This window comes from Sinohyriopsis cumingii, chromosome 5, assembly GCF_028554795.1.
Source record: "Sinohyriopsis cumingii isolate HCF-2022 chromosome 5, ASM2855479v2, whole genome shotgun sequence".
Lineage (NCBI taxonomy): Eukaryota > Metazoa > Mollusca > Bivalvia > Unionida > Unionidae > Sinohyriopsis > Sinohyriopsis cumingii.
This window is the reverse complement of record NC_142965.1, coordinates 101,631,595-101,652,576: the sequence shown is the minus strand read 5'-3', so window position 1 is coordinate 101,652,576 and position 20,982 is coordinate 101,631,595. Positions and strand designations below refer to the sequence as shown.

General features: G+C 35.5%; 1 protein-coding gene and 1 long non-coding RNA gene across 9 annotated transcripts; one reads left to right on the top strand and one right to left on the bottom strand.

The window, feature by feature from the left end:
* Window positions 1–750: 750 nt before the first annotated feature.
* On the bottom strand, window positions 751–13,889 carry LOC149799889 (uncharacterized). Of its 3 annotated transcripts, none has more exons than XR_016421252.1 (4): window positions 11,641–13,889; window positions 4,580–4,872; window positions 4,086–4,167; window positions 751–2,665 (listed from the first exon to the last, which is right to left on the bottom strand). It is a non-coding gene; the product is annotated as an uncharacterized LOC149799889 (long non-coding RNA). The 3 variants fall into 3 exon arrangements; XR_016421254.1 differs by lacking the exon at window positions 11,641–13,889 and adding an exon at window positions 9,816–9,904; XR_016421253.1 differs by lacking the exon at window positions 11,641–13,889 and adding an exon at window positions 6,331–7,772.
* LOC149799888 (uncharacterized) lies at window positions 9,026–18,467 on the top strand. Of its 6 annotated transcripts, none has more exons than XM_089959335.1 (3): window positions 9,026–9,703; window positions 10,315–10,397; window positions 18,141–18,467. In XM_089959335.1, the coding sequence occupies exons 1-3, from the start codon at window positions 9,618–9,620 to the stop codon at window positions 18,212–18,214; spliced, it is 243 nt and encodes an 80-aa protein (XP_089815461.1). In that variant the 5' UTR covers window positions 9,026–9,617; the 3' UTR covers window positions 18,215–18,467. The 6 variants fall into 6 exon arrangements, with proteins under 6 accessions (XP_089815461.1, XP_089815458.1, XP_089815459.1 ...); XM_089959332.1 differs by lacking the exon at window positions 18,141–18,467 and adding an exon at window positions 11,101–11,634; XM_089959333.1 differs by lacking the exons at window positions 9,026–9,703; window positions 18,141–18,467 and adding exons at window positions 9,837–10,180; window positions 11,101–11,634.
* Window positions 18,468–20,982: the final 2,515 nt, after the last annotated feature.

Sequence of the window (20,982 nt, the reverse complement as noted above, 5' to 3'; positions counted from 1 at the left end):
ATTTCTCCATGAGTATGGTTAGGATTAGTATTATTTGCCTGAGTCAAAGACTTTGTGTTTACTATATTCTTTATAAATTTAGAAACAGAACTTCTATATTTATAATTAAGATTTTATTTTGCAAACATTAAGAAGTTTCTAGAAGATAATTTTCATTAGGTAATTGTTTTTTTTTAGACAATGCTAAGTGTGACCTAAGGTCAAGTTAAAGACTATATAATCTTGTTACTGGAAAAATTATTTATTCATTCTATAAGATCTCGGGGCAGACTCAGTTGTATTATTGTTGTGTTTAGTGGTTCATCTGGGCTAGACTTTATTTATTCAAATTATTTAATTCAAGTGATTATTCTCTGGAAATAGAACGTGCTCTTTAAAAATAACATTCTTGGAAATATAGACTTGAATTTATACTGAAAGTTAAAATAAGGATATATTCTTGGATTGTAGTATTGTGGCTTTTTGCAGATAGCATTATACGGGCCCCCACAGGCACATCAGCACCTTCAGCGTTGGATTTAATTTGGATTTCTACAAACGTTTATTCAGAACTTAAATTATTAGGACTTGTGTCTTTAATTCTATGGTTATTTGGTATTAAATTCGCTATATCGTAAACTCATTGTTTTACATTCTCACTTTGTATTCAAGGGAAATAAATTATTTGTTGAATTTTACAAAGAATGTTGCTTCTCATTCTCTTCTATTACTTATTTTAAGACAATAGAGTTGTAATAAAAAAAGACAAGAAAGTATAAAATGTAATTTATTACCAAAGTAAACTGTAACAATTTAACAATGGACAATGAAGAAGCAGCAGAAGAAGAAGCTGATTGTGGGTTGATTTTTGACAACACGTACAACACTATATCATACGAAGGAATTGGGGGCGAAGTGCCCTTCTGTTGACACATTCAGTCGACCCCAGCTGGCGTGGGTGATTCTCGAATCCACCACCCTTGGATTACGAGTCTGGCGCTCTGCCCACTGAGATACCGCGGCTCCCAACAAAGAAAGAAAAATGTCAAGTCATGTAATTTTTATTTAGAGTCGGTGATTATTGAACAACTCCCAAAACACAACAGCAAAAGATAGCAAATCTGAATATTAAATATAACGGATTCACAATTAAACGGCACAACAAAGGAATTTTTGAACACATTACACATCATCCATTGATCTTAATGAACAATATACATACACCCATATATATATATATATATATATATATATATATATATATATATATATATATATATATATATATATATATATATATATATATATATATATATATATATTAACGCACAGTTAAGGACTTACAAGACTTAACAATATACATATTCAGTAAAATCAGAAGGTTCAGATATTAAAATAATTCAAGTATTAAAATACGTTGAAAGCATGCACATAAAATTCACTAAGTTATTTCTAAGATAGCGTAAAATTTAAAGTATAAAAATAAAAAATACAAACTTTAGAGACGCTAAAACTTAACTAAAACTTATGACAGAAAGCAAAATCTTGGAAAATAGAATTAAAATCAACCGCTAAAATAGAAGGCTAAAAAATGAAGCCAATTTAAACAGATCAGCAATCAGAGAAGGTGATATAATATAAAACCGAATAAGATTCATACCCAGTATTAGCTATTCAGACAGAAAGTTCGAGGCATTTTCTTACGTAAACCGTTGGTTTCTAAACAACGTACATGTATATCAATGTGTTCTTTGTACATCTGGAAATGAGTAATCATGGTTAGTTTCATTAATTATTAACATTAATCAATTTCCCATCGAGAACATATATTAGAGAATTTTACTTAGTTCTATAGCTGTTTAATGTTCAGATATGACATCTTAAAATTCCTTGGTTTTTCACAAGAAGAAGAACATGCAAAAGAAGAAGAGGAAGCAGAAGAAGAAGTCTAAGCTATGTAGATACTGGTCTTAGAAGCGGCGATAATAATTATTGACGACGACGAATGTGCTGATAAACGACAACAATATTAAGGGTTATGTCATGATGGAAATTTTCGTGCCATAAAGTGGCACGATGAAAATGAGGACATATGGGTTTTCGCGGTGAAGGTATAGGTTGTACTAGTGATATAGGTAATACTAGTGATATTAGTCATATAATTAATGGTTGTATGATAGTGTGGATTACAATTTCAGGGATAATGGAGAAGCAAATCTATTGCCATCAGCAGGGTGAAAATATAAATGAATCGTCGTCTTTTTCATCGTCAAGATTATTCATCCCAATCGGAACATTCCAAAGTAACTGTATTTGTCGGCTTGATATATAACCGACACATTGGAGACGGAGATAAAAACGCTATCCCCTTCCTCCAAATTTTGAGTTGTGGACAGGAAACTGTTCTGGAAATTCACATAGCTTGAAATATTAAGACTCTGAATAGCCAACAACTCTTTTCGTTGGGCGTCAGTCTCAAGTCCATCTCTCTGTTTGTACAGGTAGTGTTCTATATAAATATCACTGGTGTTACTTTTAAGTGGAACATTAAAGGAAAGTAAGCAGTATATGTAATATTGGCCGGATACCGGGATTCTAATGTGCCCGGTGTTCGATGGTTGAAATCCATTTGCGATGAAAGCCAAAGTTCCGTCCAGATTCGTTGTCCAACGGATGGCAGAATGTTCTGGAAAAAGGACGAACAATTATCGCATCTTCAGCCTTTAATAGGGATATTTTTCTACACGAGATCTAATTTCTTTTGACTTCTATTTGTACAGTTATGAGTTTTGGAAATATGTATTAGTACCTTCAGTGGCTCAAATTTGCCCAAATACTGTTAAGAAGTTGTGAAATCTGAAAACCATTGGAAACTATCCAGGGATGACAATAAACGCTTGCCTAATTCGGATCAAGCTGAATAGCGCAGACGTGGAAAGCATGTGTGTTTCCACTGTCTTTCTATGGTATTATATATGTACAAAATTAATTCACATTAAAATTGTTCATCTGAGAGTCTCCTGACCTTTTACAAGTACCGTGCAAAATCTGAAATATGAAATTTGATAATGTATACTTCATGTTTACGTTGTAATGGATATAATGCCATCTCTACCGACATTGCGTCGAGATTAATTCATTCAATCAGTCAGTCGGTTAGTTCGTCTGTCTGTTTGTCAGTTATTTCGTACGTTCGTCCAACAAGTAGTCAATTGCTTGCTCTTTCGTTGCATCATTCGTTTGTCTATGCATATATTCTTGTCCTTTTTATAGAAACTCATCACCAAGCAGACAGACTCATCACCAAGTAGATAGAGATTCATCACCAAGCAGACAAAGAGACTCGTCACCAAACAGACAGAGGCTCGTCACCAAACATACAGAAAGATTCATCACCAAGCAGATATTGATTCATCATCAAGCAGAGAGACTCGTCACCAAAAACAGAGAGAGACTCATTACCAAGCAGACAGAGAGACTCATCACCAAATAGAGACTCACCACCAAACAGACAGAGACTCGTCATCAAACAGAGAGACTCATCACCAAGCGGCAGACAGAGAGACTCATCACCAAGCAGATAGAAATAATTACTTATAATTTCCTTCATGCTTGAACACTGTGCACTAGTCAGTTAAAGTCTGGAATTCTCATTGCTTTTCATGTTTATAACCATCAGAACAGGATTTGATTTGCATATATACTCTCCCGAATCACATCATACATACATACATACATACATACATACATACATACATACGTACATACATAAACACACACCATCTTTTATACAATGTATTTATTCGTATGATTCTAAAAGATACATAGTAAATCGGATTTTCTGGGTTACCGGTTCAAGAAGATTATGGAAGTGGGGCTTCATGTTGACATTTCAATCAAATTTTCATATGCATTTCGAGTCGAAATGCCGGATATTTTTGTACACTTTATGAATATCACTTTTCTTAATTAAATTGCGATCGTTCTTTCTTGATACAAAATGGATTTTTGACCCAAAATAACACGTGATCCAATGTTTACAGAAATGACGTATCGGTCGACATTCATTCATACATACATACATACATACATACATACATACATACCCAGAGCTGACTGATTCAGGTAAAAGTGTGCAAGACGTGGTTTGTCACCGGAGTTTTTATTATATCTTTCAGCAAGCAGAATCTGTAAAAAATAATAGGGCATAATGAAATAAAGAAGTTATCTTTTGATTTTTAATGATGAAAATGTTAGAGCTTGAGAACTAATGTTCCTGGCGAAATTGAAGATCACGAATGCGGTCACTAAGTAATGAAAAAAAAAGACACTTATTTAGTGACAACACATAATTACAAAAAAGTTAAAACAGATTCATTTATAATTATTCAGAAATTTCATGGTGAATCCACCAAAGATTCCCTCTGAAATGATATCGTGTGAGCGATTAGATACAATTCAATAATTTATTTGTGAAAAGACATTCCTATTCAGAGAGAGAGAGAGAGAGAGAGAGAGAGAATAATGCTTCATTGAACACCTTGTACATACAATAACACTGCATATTTTATTTGTAAATTTTCATTTTTAAAATACCTACCACTTTCAAAAGATGCTGATGAGATTCTGTGTGTCTGACACAACAAATGCTACGTTTTTTGTCCAAAAAGTACCAATTCATGTCCCGCACGCTAGAAACCTCTAAACACGGGAAGCACATGCTCTGCGGGTCAAGGTAATTTAGAATATCGTTATGTCTGCGTGAATCCGATTGTTGTGATTTTGAGATTAGAATTATACCCAAAACAACGGTAGATATAAGCAGCAGAATATTTATAACTAGAGATAAAAGAAAGCATCCAGTTCTCTGGGACATCATCCTCGAACAAAGTGCTGTAAATAAATAAATAAATAAATTTAGTGCTTAATTAAGTTCCAAAGTAAGCAAAATTCAAAGTAGAATTTCTCACCGGCTGACAGAGATAGATAAAAGCAAATACCATCGATCGGACAAACCTCGATGTATTAAAAAAAAATATACAAATTAGGTCTCTAAGACGATATTTAGATTAATCACCATGGCTGATATGGGCCCCGAGTGGCCGAGTGGTCTAAAGCGCTCTCCGTTACGGATCACTGCCATCTCACCTCTGTCTACGTGGGTTCGAGTCTCGGATTCGGCTAATGTGGGTACTAATGTGGGTATGTGAGAAAGCTTGCCAGTAGCTTCTCGTGGGTCGGTGGTTCTTTCCGGGGTTTTCCAGGGTTCTTCCTCCATCATTAATACTGGCCGCCATGTATAGCCTATCGTGTGCTCAAAAATGGCGTTAAACCCTACAACAACAACAACAACAAAATATATATGCAACTTCGTGTATTAAGCCAAGGTGAAACTAAAATGTTAAATGTCTATTTAAAACATTTGGTAAAAATTAACATTCATTCAGAACGAATACCCATACATTACATTATGACAGACAGGAAATCCCATTATTCCATGACCAGTAATATTGAAATTAGCTGGTATTCGCAAAGATTCAAGTTTTTTTAAAATTATTTTTACTATTACTTTAAACAGAATTGAAATAACATCTCATTAATTACATGATACAAACTTATAATTAATGTCATGCTATCAATAAACCGTTCTTGGGGTTTAAATGCACTGTTTTCATGAAGAAACAAGATCCCATTGGAAATAACGCTTAGCTAGAATCCCATGTTAATATAGAAAGCAGTAAGGACATGTGACAATAGTATTTGTTTTCACGACGACAATGACGTGAGCGATAAAGAATGTCAGTAGAGTTTTATTTTCATGTATAATATACATGTTACATAAACATTTCGTTTTAATATACATAGTTCATCCGAACGGTTTGCAGTAACTTTCATTTTCTCACATGACTATGTTGATGACATTATTGTCCATGGTATTGAGCAAATATGTTTAACGAAATGTTTGGGAATCTAAAAGTGCAAATTTTGTCATATAATCAAATTATTGTTAAGTACAGTTAGAAACAGTTATTAGTTGATTATTTTGACGTCAAATATTGTGTTACATATTTTTATTGAAATTACTGTATAACTTGCCTTAGAGAGTATATACATCGTCATTATAACGGCAGACAATAAAACACAGGACTACCCAGTTATTTGTAGAGTGAGTAGGAAACGTGACGGATGAGTAAAATGCAAACAGTCATGGGTAAACCTAACTCAGAAACACAGTGAATACTCACAATATGAAAAATCTGGCCAAGTAAAAATTATATAGTAGGTATCTGAATTACTGGACAATAATCATGCATGTTTTCAAGAAAAATTAATCATCAAACACTATAGTACCCGTGTGGTCTCCACGTGTCCGTCAGATTGATGTATACACATATGAAAAGGCGCAGATTCTCAGTTTGTACTTCGTATGAAATCCAACGGTTAATCAAACTTTGCCAGATCTTTCATTGCAATTACTGAAAAGGGTTTGATAGATGCTGTCTGGAGTTACTCTTGATAGTGATAGTGATTCATATCGTATAAGTCATAAAATGCTCAAACCACTTTCACTTTCAATTACTAAGGATATATAATGGGTCCTTGGAAGTATTATTTATTTTTCAAATTCATGGAAATTAGCTAATGTCAATTTTCTTAGTAAAACGAGTTTTTTAAAAAAAAAAATAAGTATATTTTGGTTAAAGGTGATTCTCTTCATAGCATGAATGTCTAAAACAGATGCATCCATATTAAAATTCATTCTTGGCCAAGATTATTTTAGATGCACTTATATTAATATATTCACGAGAATATAAAAGAAACAGAAGAAAAAAAAACGTACGTTTAAGTCACAATGTGAAGAGTGAAATAGTAGGTTGTGAGTGTTCGCTGAAAAAGGAGATAAAGGTTACTGAGTTACAGTTAAAAGTAAATTAATCCTGATATTGAAACATATACTATGAAATAGAATAACAGAAAGAATAATGGAACAAACAGAGTGTTTCGACTCTAGGTCATAAACTACGTAACAGAAATAAGCGAAACCAACAGTTCTGTAAGATCAACAAATACGTTTTACCCTAGAATACAAATTCCAAAGACACTTACAGTATCGTCAATTAAATTCCAAATAATCCTAAATGTCCTATCGGAAGTACAAAGGTATAGAATGTTCATAATGAATGCCATTATTCGTGAATGTTGTTCATGTAACAATAGTCTTGAATGTGTTCACAATAATCTCAATGTAATATATTAGTCCAAATGTCAATTAGCACTTTGTAATTCCAATGAATAATTTAAATAAATAATTCCTCTCATAATATATCTGAACACAACTGCGAGTTCTGATAATAGATTTCCAAAGACAGATCATAAAATAAGAACGAAAGATTGTTTACCAAGCCTCTATATATAAAAACACCCACTTGACCTAAGACGCAATAGACTTTTTTGGAAAACCAAAATTTCAGATGGAAAAATCTACTAACTCTTGAACTCAAAATCTTGCTTACTACTTAAAAACATGACGAACGTCAGGTAGGCAAAAACGAAGCAGACGCTATAAATTACATTTACATAACAAGCGAAAAGAATGATTAAAGTATGGGGCCTAAATGACTCGGTGCGTGCAGTCTGAACAGCAGGAAAATCAACTGCAAAATAAATAAATAAAAACAAAAATCGATTTTATTATCAGTTAGAAGTCAACTCAAAATACGATTTACCGATTCCTCAAGTGTGTGTGTGTGTGTATGTGTGTGTGTGTGTGTGTGTGTGTGTGAGAGAGAGAGAGAGAGAGAGAGAGAGAGAATTGTGAAAAGGCAAGGTCTATCTGGCGATCTAGTGTCTCTCACCCACCCCCATTCCCTACCAATCGCCATTTTTCCACATTATCATTCGTTTCAGCAAAACATTTAACTCAGATTTTAGGGATAATTATTAGTGATCAAACTTCCGTTCTGAATAGCTGGACTACTATTGGGGTTGTTAATTGCGAAGCTCCAAGTCAGATAGCTTCCCGTAATACAAATGATATCTTCTCTAATAAACGTGCATTAAGTTTTCGTTGTGCATGTTACGTTTCTATCAATCAAGATTCACTAATGTAGTATACAGAATTCAAATGTATTTTGAAAAAGGTTAATAGGGGTATATGATTTAATATCTAATTATAGACCTATTTCGGATTATTATTCATTTCAGCCGTAAATTTAAATCCGTATGTAAGAGCAATAACAGTCAGTTATCAGACTTGTGCTGTTAACTGGTGGACTACACTTTGGGTCGTTAAAGGCACTGCTACGGATATATAGCTTCACCACAGCTAACGATTTCCATGCGTCCTCTCGTCATAACTGGGTACAAATTGGCTGTGCCTAGTATAATGTTACTGCGTACTCGTCGCTGGACCGAATAGATGCAAAACAGCACCTTGAAGATAAATCTGAAATGCATTTTATACCCTTAGATAATGCAAAAGTTCGACATCGTGTAACCTTTTGGCTTGCATCAGAAACTTTTGGCTTGCGTCCAGTACCGGATTACCCATTAAGCACGCCAAGCACGTGCTTAGAGCACCAGCCTAACAAGGGTACCAAGAAAAATTCAAATTAATTGTAGATGATAAAATTGGATGAATTATATATGGTCTTTTCGATCTGCATGTACGCGTATTTTGATTTGGAATGATGACAACACCGGTACTTTCCCACCCTTTTTTGCTTGTAATATTGTTTTTTTGAGTTTCATATTCTGTAGAAAGGGGCACCATGCTATTTTCAGTGCTTAGGGTCTCGGAAGGTCTTAATTCGGCAATGCTTGCGTCTGTTGTAAACACCTTATGCCTAGTCCTATTACTTTTTATCAGTCAAGAACACGTTACAAAGATGACGACTTTGTACTTTTCATAAATTTGATATTAAAACAGGCAAATATTTAAGAACATGTTATGTTACCAATTGACACTAACTCATTGAATTTTTAATGATATTTGCATGCAAAGAGTCACTTTTCAGTAATCTTGGCGTCATTTTAATAGCTTGGCTGTCTTGGTGTAAAATGAAAGACACCTACCATAAATGTATTGCGTATACAAGACTCTTTTGATGTCATATTTCTTTCTTTTGAAAAGGTGTTCAGAAACATTGTATGCAAATATGTTTAAATTTTCTGTATAAAAATAATTTTTCTACATACACCAATCAAACCCCTTTACCTTCCCATTTCGCTGTGCTTCAACTAATCGAAATATATGATAGCCTGTGCTTATCAGGAGAAACACTCTATTGTTTGATATTATTGTTTATCTTGCCATGGCAGATACTTGAGTGCGACAATAGTTACTTACTATTCAAACCAGGGGAAACGTACTAAGAACTGATTTATTTTAATACTGTAGGAGCCACCTGTCCGATCGAAGGCATGAAGGTGTAAGGAACAAGTGCTGTTGCGGAGATACCTCTTAAATCAGTTTTTGGACCGTTGGTCTTGTGTAATGAAATGTATTGCTCAGACTCTGAAATCCTGTATTCGTCTGTTTGGAGACGACTCTAGTATTATTCTTCACTTTACGCCTATGTCAAAATTGAACAGATAATGAAGTGTGATTCATCCAGACGGAATGACTTGGCACAACCATGGCTTATAACTTACGACTAAACATGACAAAACACAGTTCCATGGTACTCCTTGTAACATTAAAAACAAAAATAACATTTGCAAGGTGAGAATTGATAATTTTCATAAATCTTCCACCATCTCCTATTCCCTATCTGCAATTACTATATTTTTAGTTTAATATTATGAAAACTATGACATGACATTTAGCTTTTTACCTGAGCTAAGTTAGTTTATCCGACGCTCTCTCTCTCTCTCTCTCCATCAGACATACAAGGCATTTAGTCGTATACTTGTGCTATTCGACCCACTAGGAGTATAACTCTTTTCACTTCCTAGTTGGAGAGGGTATACAATGTGTCAAGGTTACGATAAGGAGGTGTAAATACGTGCACATAGTAAATACGATTGGTCACATGACGGAGAATGTCTTTAAACAGTATAGATGAAACACTGAGTAGAATTTCACCTTATATCTTGATGTTATATACCAACTTTTAAAGAAATACTGAACTATGCCCGCTAGTCACACGTTGCCACCAGATCTGTTTAATTCATTAAATTGCAAGCAAAGGTACGGCAGGTACATATTTTTAACTTATGATACGCATTTGGAACTAATCATCCTGTAAAGAAAAATCTTAGCTAAATAGTATAGAATAAGAATAGCCTTTGAAAGTTTATGTTTTATTATTTTTCTTCTATTTTGGTTTTCAGAGTGACTGTTCCGATTTCAGGAAACCCGGATACACTACCCACCATAGCTGTAATGTGGCTGGTATGTTTCGCTTGTCCAACAGGTAAAAACTTGGTTTCATATGTGCATTTTTTGCAGGCTTAATTTCATTGACGTAATTCAATATCAGCTATTAAGTGGAAGTATCAGATTAAAAACCAAATTGGTTAGGTAGTGACAAATATTACAAATGTTCGGTAACAAAACAAATTAAACACCACCCGTTTAAATTTATTCATGCGAAATGTTGTTGTATTTTCTCATTATCTTTTAATTTCCTTCTTTAACCTAATTCCTGCTGTACTCTCTTTTGATTTTGAAAGCTTGTGTTTGGTAGTCTTGTCATGTTTTTTTCTTTTCTGTTGTTTTGTTTTGTTTTGTATACTTTGTTTGGGAGAGGTATTTCTAAATTGTATGAACATTTAACCAATCCCAACGCTTTACTTAAATTCAAATAAAAATAGGTTTTAACAAGACCAAGACAAGACACTTTAAAAATGAAGGCCCATCTGTATGATGGAATCGAACTTTGGTGAAAATCGTGTCAGTATGATCAATCATGTCATTATGATCAACCATGTCAGTATGATCAACCGTGTTAGTATGATGAATCGTGTCAGTATGATCAACCGTGTCAGTATGATAAATCGTGTCAGTATGATCAACCGTGTCAGTATGATCAACTGTGCCAGTATGATCAACCGTCATGGAGAAGCAGCATAAACATGTAACATGTTGAATGTCAAAGGGACACCATTTTCATTCAGGACAAGTTACATGCTGCAAGGAGATTGGGGGTGGAGTTGGTGAGGCACAAAACATGACCAGCTATTCAAATACAGATGAGATGACACGATTTGTTACGATGGCCACTGTCAACCCTTCTCATTTAGGACCAACTGAATATTCTGCCAGGATAGTTTTGGTAATAGTTCTGAAAACAAAATTTTCAGCATGCTCAGCTTGTCTGGAAGGATCGTGTGAAAACCAGGATTTTCAGCATAGACCAATCCGATGATCCAGTGGTAATATGAAATTGTCTAACAGACGCATGACCCTTGCCAGGCGCCGGATAATCGATTTGCTTTTAGCCTTATACAAGAAGAGAAAATAAAGCAATACCGAGTCATGTAAATTAGAAAACTAAATATTACAATGAAAAAGTCATATATGCAAGGCATGAAGTTCTCAAGTGAGTAAGCAAAGACAGAAATTACATTGGAGTAGAAAATATATGCACCAGCTCCTACTTGTCAGATAAACATAGCTTGATTAGTTAGTAATTTGACTTAAAAAGAAATACTTACGAAGACGAATTATTCCATAATGGCATAAGCAGTAATCTTTCTGATGTTTGTGGTGACACAACACATGACACTGTCGTATTAGTGAATAGTATCTCACTTGCAGAAGTCACCTTAACGATTCAGTTTCTAACGATTATGTTTACCGGTATATAGAGTATGTTTTTTTTTTGCACTGATTGCTCGTTCCTAGTTTCACTCGGAGTATAAGGTGATTCATTTGATTAGTGAGTCATGGTGTGTTCATTTTATATTATTTATTAATGCGATACAGTGGTTCATATATTGGTCTGCTTTCATTTTAACTTGAAACTTTCTTTTTTATTAAAGAGAGTTTTGTAAATAGATGCCGCTTGCAAAAATGGGTTTCTTGGACGGACATGATCATATTCTTCGACGTGACCAGCTTGAATACTTTAGCTAGTCTGTGAAACTTCAAGCAACGAGATCTAAACGAGATTGCAGCAGTGACATTACTAGAAATTAGTTACATGTCTAAAACTCATAAAATCACGATGTTAGGGTTATGGCACGAACTTTCATAGATAACGCGATGGAGAAATTGGAATGACATGTTTTCAAAAATTTAACATGCTAGCAATGACATAAATTACACATTCTAGACGTTTGAAACATTTGGATTTAATCGCTGTTGCAAAGTACAGCCTCAACGAACTCAACCCATTTTAATAAGTCAAACAAGTCTCAATGCAGGGCAAATATCTATGATTCACTTATAGTTTTGTGGTTGTTTAGGTATATGCAGATGAATAGTTACACCTCTTTTGTGCATGCATAGGGGTAATGTTTTTTTCCTTCCTTGAACAAGGAATTGCCAACGTCAATACGTATTCCTATTTTAACGTTCGGTACAACAAAGTAACGATTCGCTGACCATTAAATAATGAAATGACAACGTCAATACTTACTCTTATTTTAACGTTCGGTACAATACAGTAACGATATTCAGAATATTGAATAATCAAATGATGAATTCATTACTTATTCCTATTAACATTTGGTACAATAACGTAACGATACTCTGACCATTACAGTAACTTAAAGTTAATCTAATTGAATTTTATAAGCACAAAGAAGAAATGAAGTTTGACAAAGTTTTATGAAGCTATGCTACCATAAGTAAAGTGTTTAAGATTAAAATTTTCATACACTGAGATTGAATTAGAGTCATATGTCTGAACATTTTATAGGGGATATTGACAGATCACAGATGGCTCCAATAACCACAACACCATGCTGAGTTATGGCCCTTTTATTAGTTTGCAAATTTTTGACGGCTTGTAAACACCTATTATTTTGTAATATTCACAATCTGTAAAGCTTCATCTTCGTAAAGTCTGAACCGGTCTGATGAAAAGCAGATTCCGGTCCTTTTTATGCCAAGTTATTGTCTTTGATTGGCTTGAGATGCCCACATAATGCGCCCAGTTCACACTGCAACCGTGTGGCATATTATTTTTTAAATTTATTTATTTATCAAATCTCAATCAATCTATTTGTGACTTTGTTTGCCTAACTGGGTATGGACGAGACGAAACGAGACGAGACGAGACGAGACTGTAGAGACGAAGAACAGTTATAATACCAGGTTCATTTACAACGTATAACATGCGCAAGTCTGATATCACTTAGACAATCCAATTTTGATCTGGTGCTAATAAACAAGGTTATAAAATAAAACGCTCAGGCACAAAAATAGAACCAAGATGATGGTCACAAGTTTATTTTTAGAGTATTTTATGTTGTCAACAAAATAAGGTCTATTACTAAAATTATAACAACGAACATGGGAAACATCAGGCAGACCAAGTTTATCATGGGGAATTCCAATGTCCCAGTCTCAGATTAAGATAAATATCTTTATTTAAATTGATAATGATCCTAATAATTAATCCACACTCAGAGAGAAGTACTAACTTTGTATTATTTGTTTACAAAATAAAATTGCTGGCCAGTTTTCACAATGAACTTGGTTTTAGACAAGGTCAAGTAAGACTACAATTATACATAACATATAATCATGAAGAAAATAAAACACTAAGTCCAAATTAGATATACATAACAGTACGTCAAAACATTAAACAGGCTGTTATTTTAGCTGAAATGTGCATACCGTTACCTATGGAATTTCTCTCTGACCAAAGTTTAAATTACAGACCCCTACGCTTGATCGTGGAAAAAACATATACCGAATCGATATCAAAACAAATTTCAAAAATACGTCTATCTTCTCTTTTGACTACACTATTCTTAGAAATAGTGCCATTATTTGTTTGTGTCAAGCAGCTTGGAAAGCGTTGAAATAAACAAATCACAAGTAAGTAGTTCATGTTTAGTCATCTGCAAACAATGCAGCAAACATTTTTGAGCTGGTTACAGGTCAGAGTTCACAGATTTTAATTTAACTTACATCATAGGGATTGTCACAGGCGTGGGCGGCTGCATGAATATTTCTGCTGGGATGGTGGTGGTGGTGTCATAATAGGGGTGGGGGATGGCGGGGGATAAAGCAAAAATCATCGGGACATATTTATATATTTGTAAAAGGATTTTAATGAAGACTCAGTGGTGATGGCTACATGGTTCATACTTTCTGCTATATATTGATTTGGTTTTAAAGTAACTGGTTCATAAGGACGATTTCGTACAGCTTCGAATATTCATTATATTGTTGTGTAAACAGCTTAGGTTTAGACATATGCAAACGGGATAAATTTTATTTGATCTTTAAATATGACAAATGAGAAATACAAAGATTATATATATATATATATATATATATATATATATATATATATATATATATATATATATATATATATATATAGAGAGAGAGAGAGAGAGAGAGAGAGAGAGAGAGTTTCCTGTTCCTATCCTAACACCTTCTATGCTTCATCGTGTCGTACCAAAAACATAATATTCTAACGAGTTACAATATATAGTTTCTGGTACCACAATATGAAATATATCATGTATTAACATAGGAAAAGAAAATGTTCTTTTTATTATATACCAAACTTGCTCCAGAATCGAAATTTTGAATTTTAATCTCACTCTTTGGCACAACACTCTCACCTCCAGTAGTGTCATTATGCTGGATTTGCCTTTTCTGCCCCTTTGGGCCGCTGGTACACGCAAAAACCTCTATCTCCCATGACTTGGTAAAAGTGCTGTATATTATGTGCAACCCATGGCTGATCAGCATCAATAATCCACAAAAGTGACCAACATGGGGCATAGAGGGTTATGACGTGTATCAGTGCCCAAAAGTACAAAAAATCCTAAACCCAGCCAGATTAACGCTACTCGTGTAATGTTTAACCGATGAAATGATTAGCATGCTTTTGAGACCGTGTGCTGTATTTGCACAGTTCAGTCAGGTCGGTAGGCAGAAAGTGCTGGATCCATCGATACTTGCCCAGGCTATATTTAAAGCTTGCTTTGTTATTACAACTGAGGCAGATTGCATCAAAACCTACGATATACCGTGCGTTTATATTCAAAGAGAGATAAGCTATTTTGATTTATTCTGCACCGGGGATAGAACAGCATTTGCTAATATAGAAATATAACTGAATATTTTGAGTGAGCTTGCTGACTACTGGTTAAGGTGGATAATCCTGATACTTCTGAAAGTTCGGCTTGATATTTGTCATTTCTTATGTTATGTAATTGCCTTCTTCTTCTCCATATCGTTGTTTTGGAGTATATTCTACAATTTCTAATACAAAGTATGAGGATATTGCTGTAATATTTGCAAGTTTAAGTTGGTGTAATAGTTCTTGTTCCATATCTTTTTTCTTTTCTATTTCATTGTGTCCCATTATCATTAAAGGTATCTCATAACTCATATTTGGTTGTTTTTGTTTATGATTTTAATGCTTTTAATTATAAGCTGTATATCGTTTTGATTCCTCAGAGCAATATTTAAGAGCATTCCATGTTTGATATATGGTTGAACTTAATTCCATATCGTACTTGGACTTCCTTTCCTTAATGATTTATGGCGGAAAGTATCTTTGTATTTTTTGTATTTACTTATTTTTCTTTTAAGGCAAAATACTCAACCTTTTTGTTTGTAAATCCGCAACCGCACGATTTCTTATCCGTGATCTGTGATTTTTCTTTTCGGCCAACCGTTTCGAATGCAGCCATGCAAGTTATTTTATCCATGATAGCTATCGAATACAGTGTAATGATTGTGTTGAGACTGTTCCATTGCAAGCAATTCTGCATAGCCACGTGACAGTGAATGTATTCATATCGAAATGAATTTACTAGCACTACCAGCGACACTAGTTACTTTAGATATAGCATCAAAAATAATTCCGATTGGTGCACCTACGACGGATGCCGTTCCTGTGATTTCAGAAACACCAAGACCAACAGTTGCTGCGGCGGCAAGACTGCAAATAGCATCTACAAATAAACATGCACGTTTGTACTTTACAATCAATGCGGTTTTCTTGGTAATTTCATCTCGTATCTGTTGTTCCGCTTCGATTATTTTTTCACGTCGATAACACTGAGATTAAATCATAATTATTCTATTAATAATACAATCGCGTATTTCAAATGCTCGATTGGCAGACCCAGTCCAGACTCATCACTTTTAGTGCAATACGCACACGCACTTCCATCCAATTATCCTTTTTTTAACTGTTACAATTGTCATACATCATAGAAAACCTATGCCTCGGGAAAATTTAAAAGTGTCTGGTAACGCCCTTTGGCGCTGATATTCGTCGACAAGTGGGATAAAATTTATCATCGATGTTAGTATCCGCTGTCAAGTTGTTTAACACGCCGTCGGGAAATTCCACAACCACAACACCGCTGTCAGAATCCATTCCGTATATAATAAATCTAATCTAAAACACAAAGACGATTAAGTAGCCAGTCGGATAGATGTGAAATGTTTCAAACTGAATTTTATCTTTTGGTATCAACAATACTGCTGTTGTATTTACGAAAGATTTTAGAGTACCCGTATCGAGCTCGTTACGTATTATTTATTACTCCTGGCCCAGTCTGCCTATCTACAATTGATTTTATTTGACTCCATCAGCTGTTATAACCAGATATAAAAAATAAATACTCTCCGGACTCGTGAGTTCTTAAGATGTTCGATTTAGATTTATCAGAACCATTTACGTTATCATACATAATTCGGCCATTTGCTATTTTGTCAAAGATTATTTCCTCTTCCTTGCTGGCCAGCAGTTTTAATTATGCGGTAAATGAACTTATTACGCGTGGTGTTGAGAAAACATCTGCGATTTGTTCATTCACATATTGCTTCATCCCACCATCGGCTGTATCAACATAGTCTTTAATAAATGCAGTCGACACACCAGCGTCTCTGATTTCCCCGTTACCAGTGACCTCAGCAAAATTACAAATAATATCTTATATGTCAACATTGGACGTTGTAAGTTTGCCAGTGTCATCTTCAGCAATCACAAGGCCACCTGGGTCAACGCCAACAACACGACCAGTAAACTCAGACAAATCCGCTTTGGCAGCAAACCTGCTACGATCCAGCTCAGCACCGTATCGTCGAGCTAAGTAACGTCTGTAAATGTTAATATATATTTCTATAATATTAAACGTACTTTAAAGTGAAATCAATAAGTACTTGCGGAGTTAGTGAATGCTCCAGTGCATACAATGCTTCAACAACAAGAAGGCCTCATATTGACCCATCCAACCAAGGTTGTACTAGTATAGTAGAATAAAACAGTAGCATTCGTCCTGTCTGGTTAAATAATTAACAACTTCAACTGGTGGTGCAAGTCCTTACCAGTCAAAATAAAAACGATGTTGATTGCCATTAGGTATGCAACCCAGTGAGTTAGGATGACAATGCCAGTTCCACGTGTAAGCGGCACCATCGATACAAATTCATTTAACTCAAAGACACCATAAAAATGTTTGACTGATTTAGCCATCGCGAGTAAATCAAGAAAAGTCAATTGACGGATCAAAGGCGTGATCTTCGGCGACCGGGTAATCAAAGACCTCCGTCCGGTGGTATTTGTCGACTTGTTCCTAGTAAATTAAAGGCCTTTTCCTTTCTTATACGACCGTCGAAGCGATTCCTGATGCGTTTCTGGCAGTCCATAACGCCGCAGCTTTGGCTACGGCTGGAGCCGCTGTTGCTAGGAATGCCGAAATTGATGCAAGGAACGGAAATATTCCACCGTTCGTTTGCATTTGTTTCACCTCTGGCCTTCATAAGTTTATAATCACTGGGGTATTGTTGTGTTTGCCCATTTAAGCTGAGCGATTTGTGGTTGAGTCACCACACCGGGACATTTCCAGTTGATTTTGCTGAAGAAAGTTTTACTATGACCCCAAAGTTGTTTTTCAGTGCGTTTTTAAATAAATTTTGCAAGCTTTTTTCTCACTAAAGTTGACCATCACTTCGTGATTTGACATTATTAATGTACATAACACGTTCAATTATGTATTTTCCACAGGTGCATCGACGACACTCATTCGGCTACCAACACCCTCCAACAACAGATTTTTGTCGGAAAGTATCACATCATAACATCTGTAATTGGCACCAGCGGGAGACATACGTACATGAAATTACATGTTAACGACGGGCTGCCTAAACAAGTCTAAGTGTTATAAATTAAAAGTAATAAATCGGGTACAAAGTTCTAAAGTCTTGTTGGGAAATCTGCACACCAGTGTCGATGTTTTGATGTCAGTCCATATACGACCTCAAATTATGATATGCACGTGCAATATGAGAAGTGTATGTTTGCACAGTGAAGCAGAATTTCCTTTTTACTATGGGTTTGATATTTTCTCGATTTATATGCTGAAACACCACAAACACATGTTTTTAGTGCAATAAGGCCATGTTGAGTGATTTTTTAGCATGTAAATTTTTCCATAATACCAGTCAGTAGGTGTTCATTTGTGGCATGAACAAGAAACAATAGCGTTGATGTGGTTCATGGATGTATAAACTAAAACAAGTGTGATTCTATTGTCACTCAAAGTCAATGTTTCTAATACAACTTTACCATCAGTACCTCTTATAATCCAGACTGCATCGTTTTCGTCGTTCTTTTTGAATAAGGTGACTGTAAGTTTAGCTCCAAAAATAATCTTGTGAACATCTCTGCCAACACAAAATGTGTGACAACGGAATTGCACACGAAAACCTCAATGAATCACCAATGCATTGTGATCGACGCTGTACAAATCCAAAGCTAAATGTTGGGTTTGGGCCAAGGACTACGGTGGTATGAGGAGAAAGGTTTGGCTCAAAATAAGCACTATTAGCAGGAGGTGTTGTATTTGGTCTATGATGTGCATCATTAGTTACATCTTTGAAAAACATTGTTGAACTAGCTGTTCTCGTGTAATCATCGTTGTATCTGGCGAGTTGAAGAACCATCGTGGCAACATCAACATTATCATGAATTAGTTCGATTTCGTTTCCATCAATGGAATGTTAAACAAAACTATCGTACTGTAGTTGACAAATTAAACCTGGGGTACGGCGGAGTCATCGGTATCATTGGCTTATATCAGATTTCCATTAATTCCAAAGATTGCCTCGCATGGAAGGAAGAACCTAGACATGTTCTGCATTTGCAATTCTATTTTTAATTGATTGGGGTCTCTGACTGGGTATAAGTAATACTGAAAATCCTTTTTAACTTCGATCCACCAACACAGGCACGCCCATTTAATTACAAGATCAGATATATATTTGAACTGGGCTAATGTTTATACATCATTGATCTTGTCTAATGCCTTTTTGCGTGGCAGCTTTGGTGACTTCCCTACTCTCATGCTCACGGTGTTTCTGACACGGCATCATATTTGCCATGTACCGGAATTCACGTTTGTCTCAGATACATTCTACATACATGTCTTGCCGCAGATCCCTTTGCACAATATGTGAAACACCTTTCGCTCTCTTTTTATTCTCAGTGGCGTGTGGTACGAACACGATTGAATATATTTTAGGCGTGGTCCCACATGCTCTTTGACTGGTTTACCCGAGCAATCATATCTGAACTAACCAACAACCATCTTATTAGGGTTACCAAAAATGGATGATCTTTTGGATAATTACTGGTATCAAATTCATCTACCTAACATGGTTGTGCCATGTCCATGTACACACGTTGTTGGTGACATGCATCAGCAGCGAAGTCAGTGTTGGTGTACAGAATCTTGACCCGACCCTGGTAAAACGGTTTGATCTTATCATAGTAAAGCTCAAACATGAACAGCTTCGACAAGTCCAAGACGGTCAAGCCAACGAATATTAGTTTTGTAAGCTATAGTTTCGATTGTCTACTCTGAGTGGCAACAAGTTCATCATCAAAGATCTTTCTAGATTGATTCAAAGGCCGGGTTAGTGAAGAGCCTTCGAAGTTCGTCTTGTTGACAATCACAGGAAAGGTCGACTCGAATTCGTTTGCCTAGATTCTCTGTGCTTTTTCCGAAAACTGAATTATTCATGAGCTTGAAAAAGTCACTCAAACTCATTGATTGCCCATGTTCTCAGATCCGTGTCATCCAAACATTCTAGTAAAATTCAAGCACTCTCTGAATCTTGGTTACACAAAAACCCAATCACAGGTACAGATGGAGGCTTCGTAAGTGTAGTGCATAATGGAGTTTGGGCGTAAGACGTTTTTTATTCTTTTGTTTTCATTCAGTGGATTTGCGTCTAGATTCATCAGCGATCGAGCACTGATACGGGGACAACAACGTACGAGGTACTGATAAAGTTTCTTATGCTAGGGGATAATCGTTGTGCGTCTCATGTAAATGTCCAGGGTATTCTAAATCACCTTCAAAGAAGTATCTGAGGTCACTGTTAATGCTGTAATCGTACATGTGTTTGTCACGTCAATGTGTATGGGGTCAATCCATTGAAATCCACCAACCGGTAACGGTTGCGTTATTGCCAAGCGGTAACGGTTTTTTGCATTTCGATACAAAATGGAACTGTTCGGGGCAGAGGGGTTGTATCCGCTCAAGTTGGGTTGTTGGCTCGCGCATATCCGTGACTCACCATATAAATTCCACCACGAAGAGATTTTTCAATAAACATTTGAATATCGATGTCAGTGAACAATTCCAACTCGATTTTGGTTTTGAACTAGAAAGCATCCCAAGCCATTTCTTGTTATGAGAAGTTGCGTGCATGATCGAGCTTGTTCACGTGTATGTTAGTGTCACGAAATTTCTCAAACACATCAGCGAGCAACAACACATCGGTACGCACATAAAGATCGTGATAATCACCCATGTTTCTACATTCGAATGCAGACCAAACCT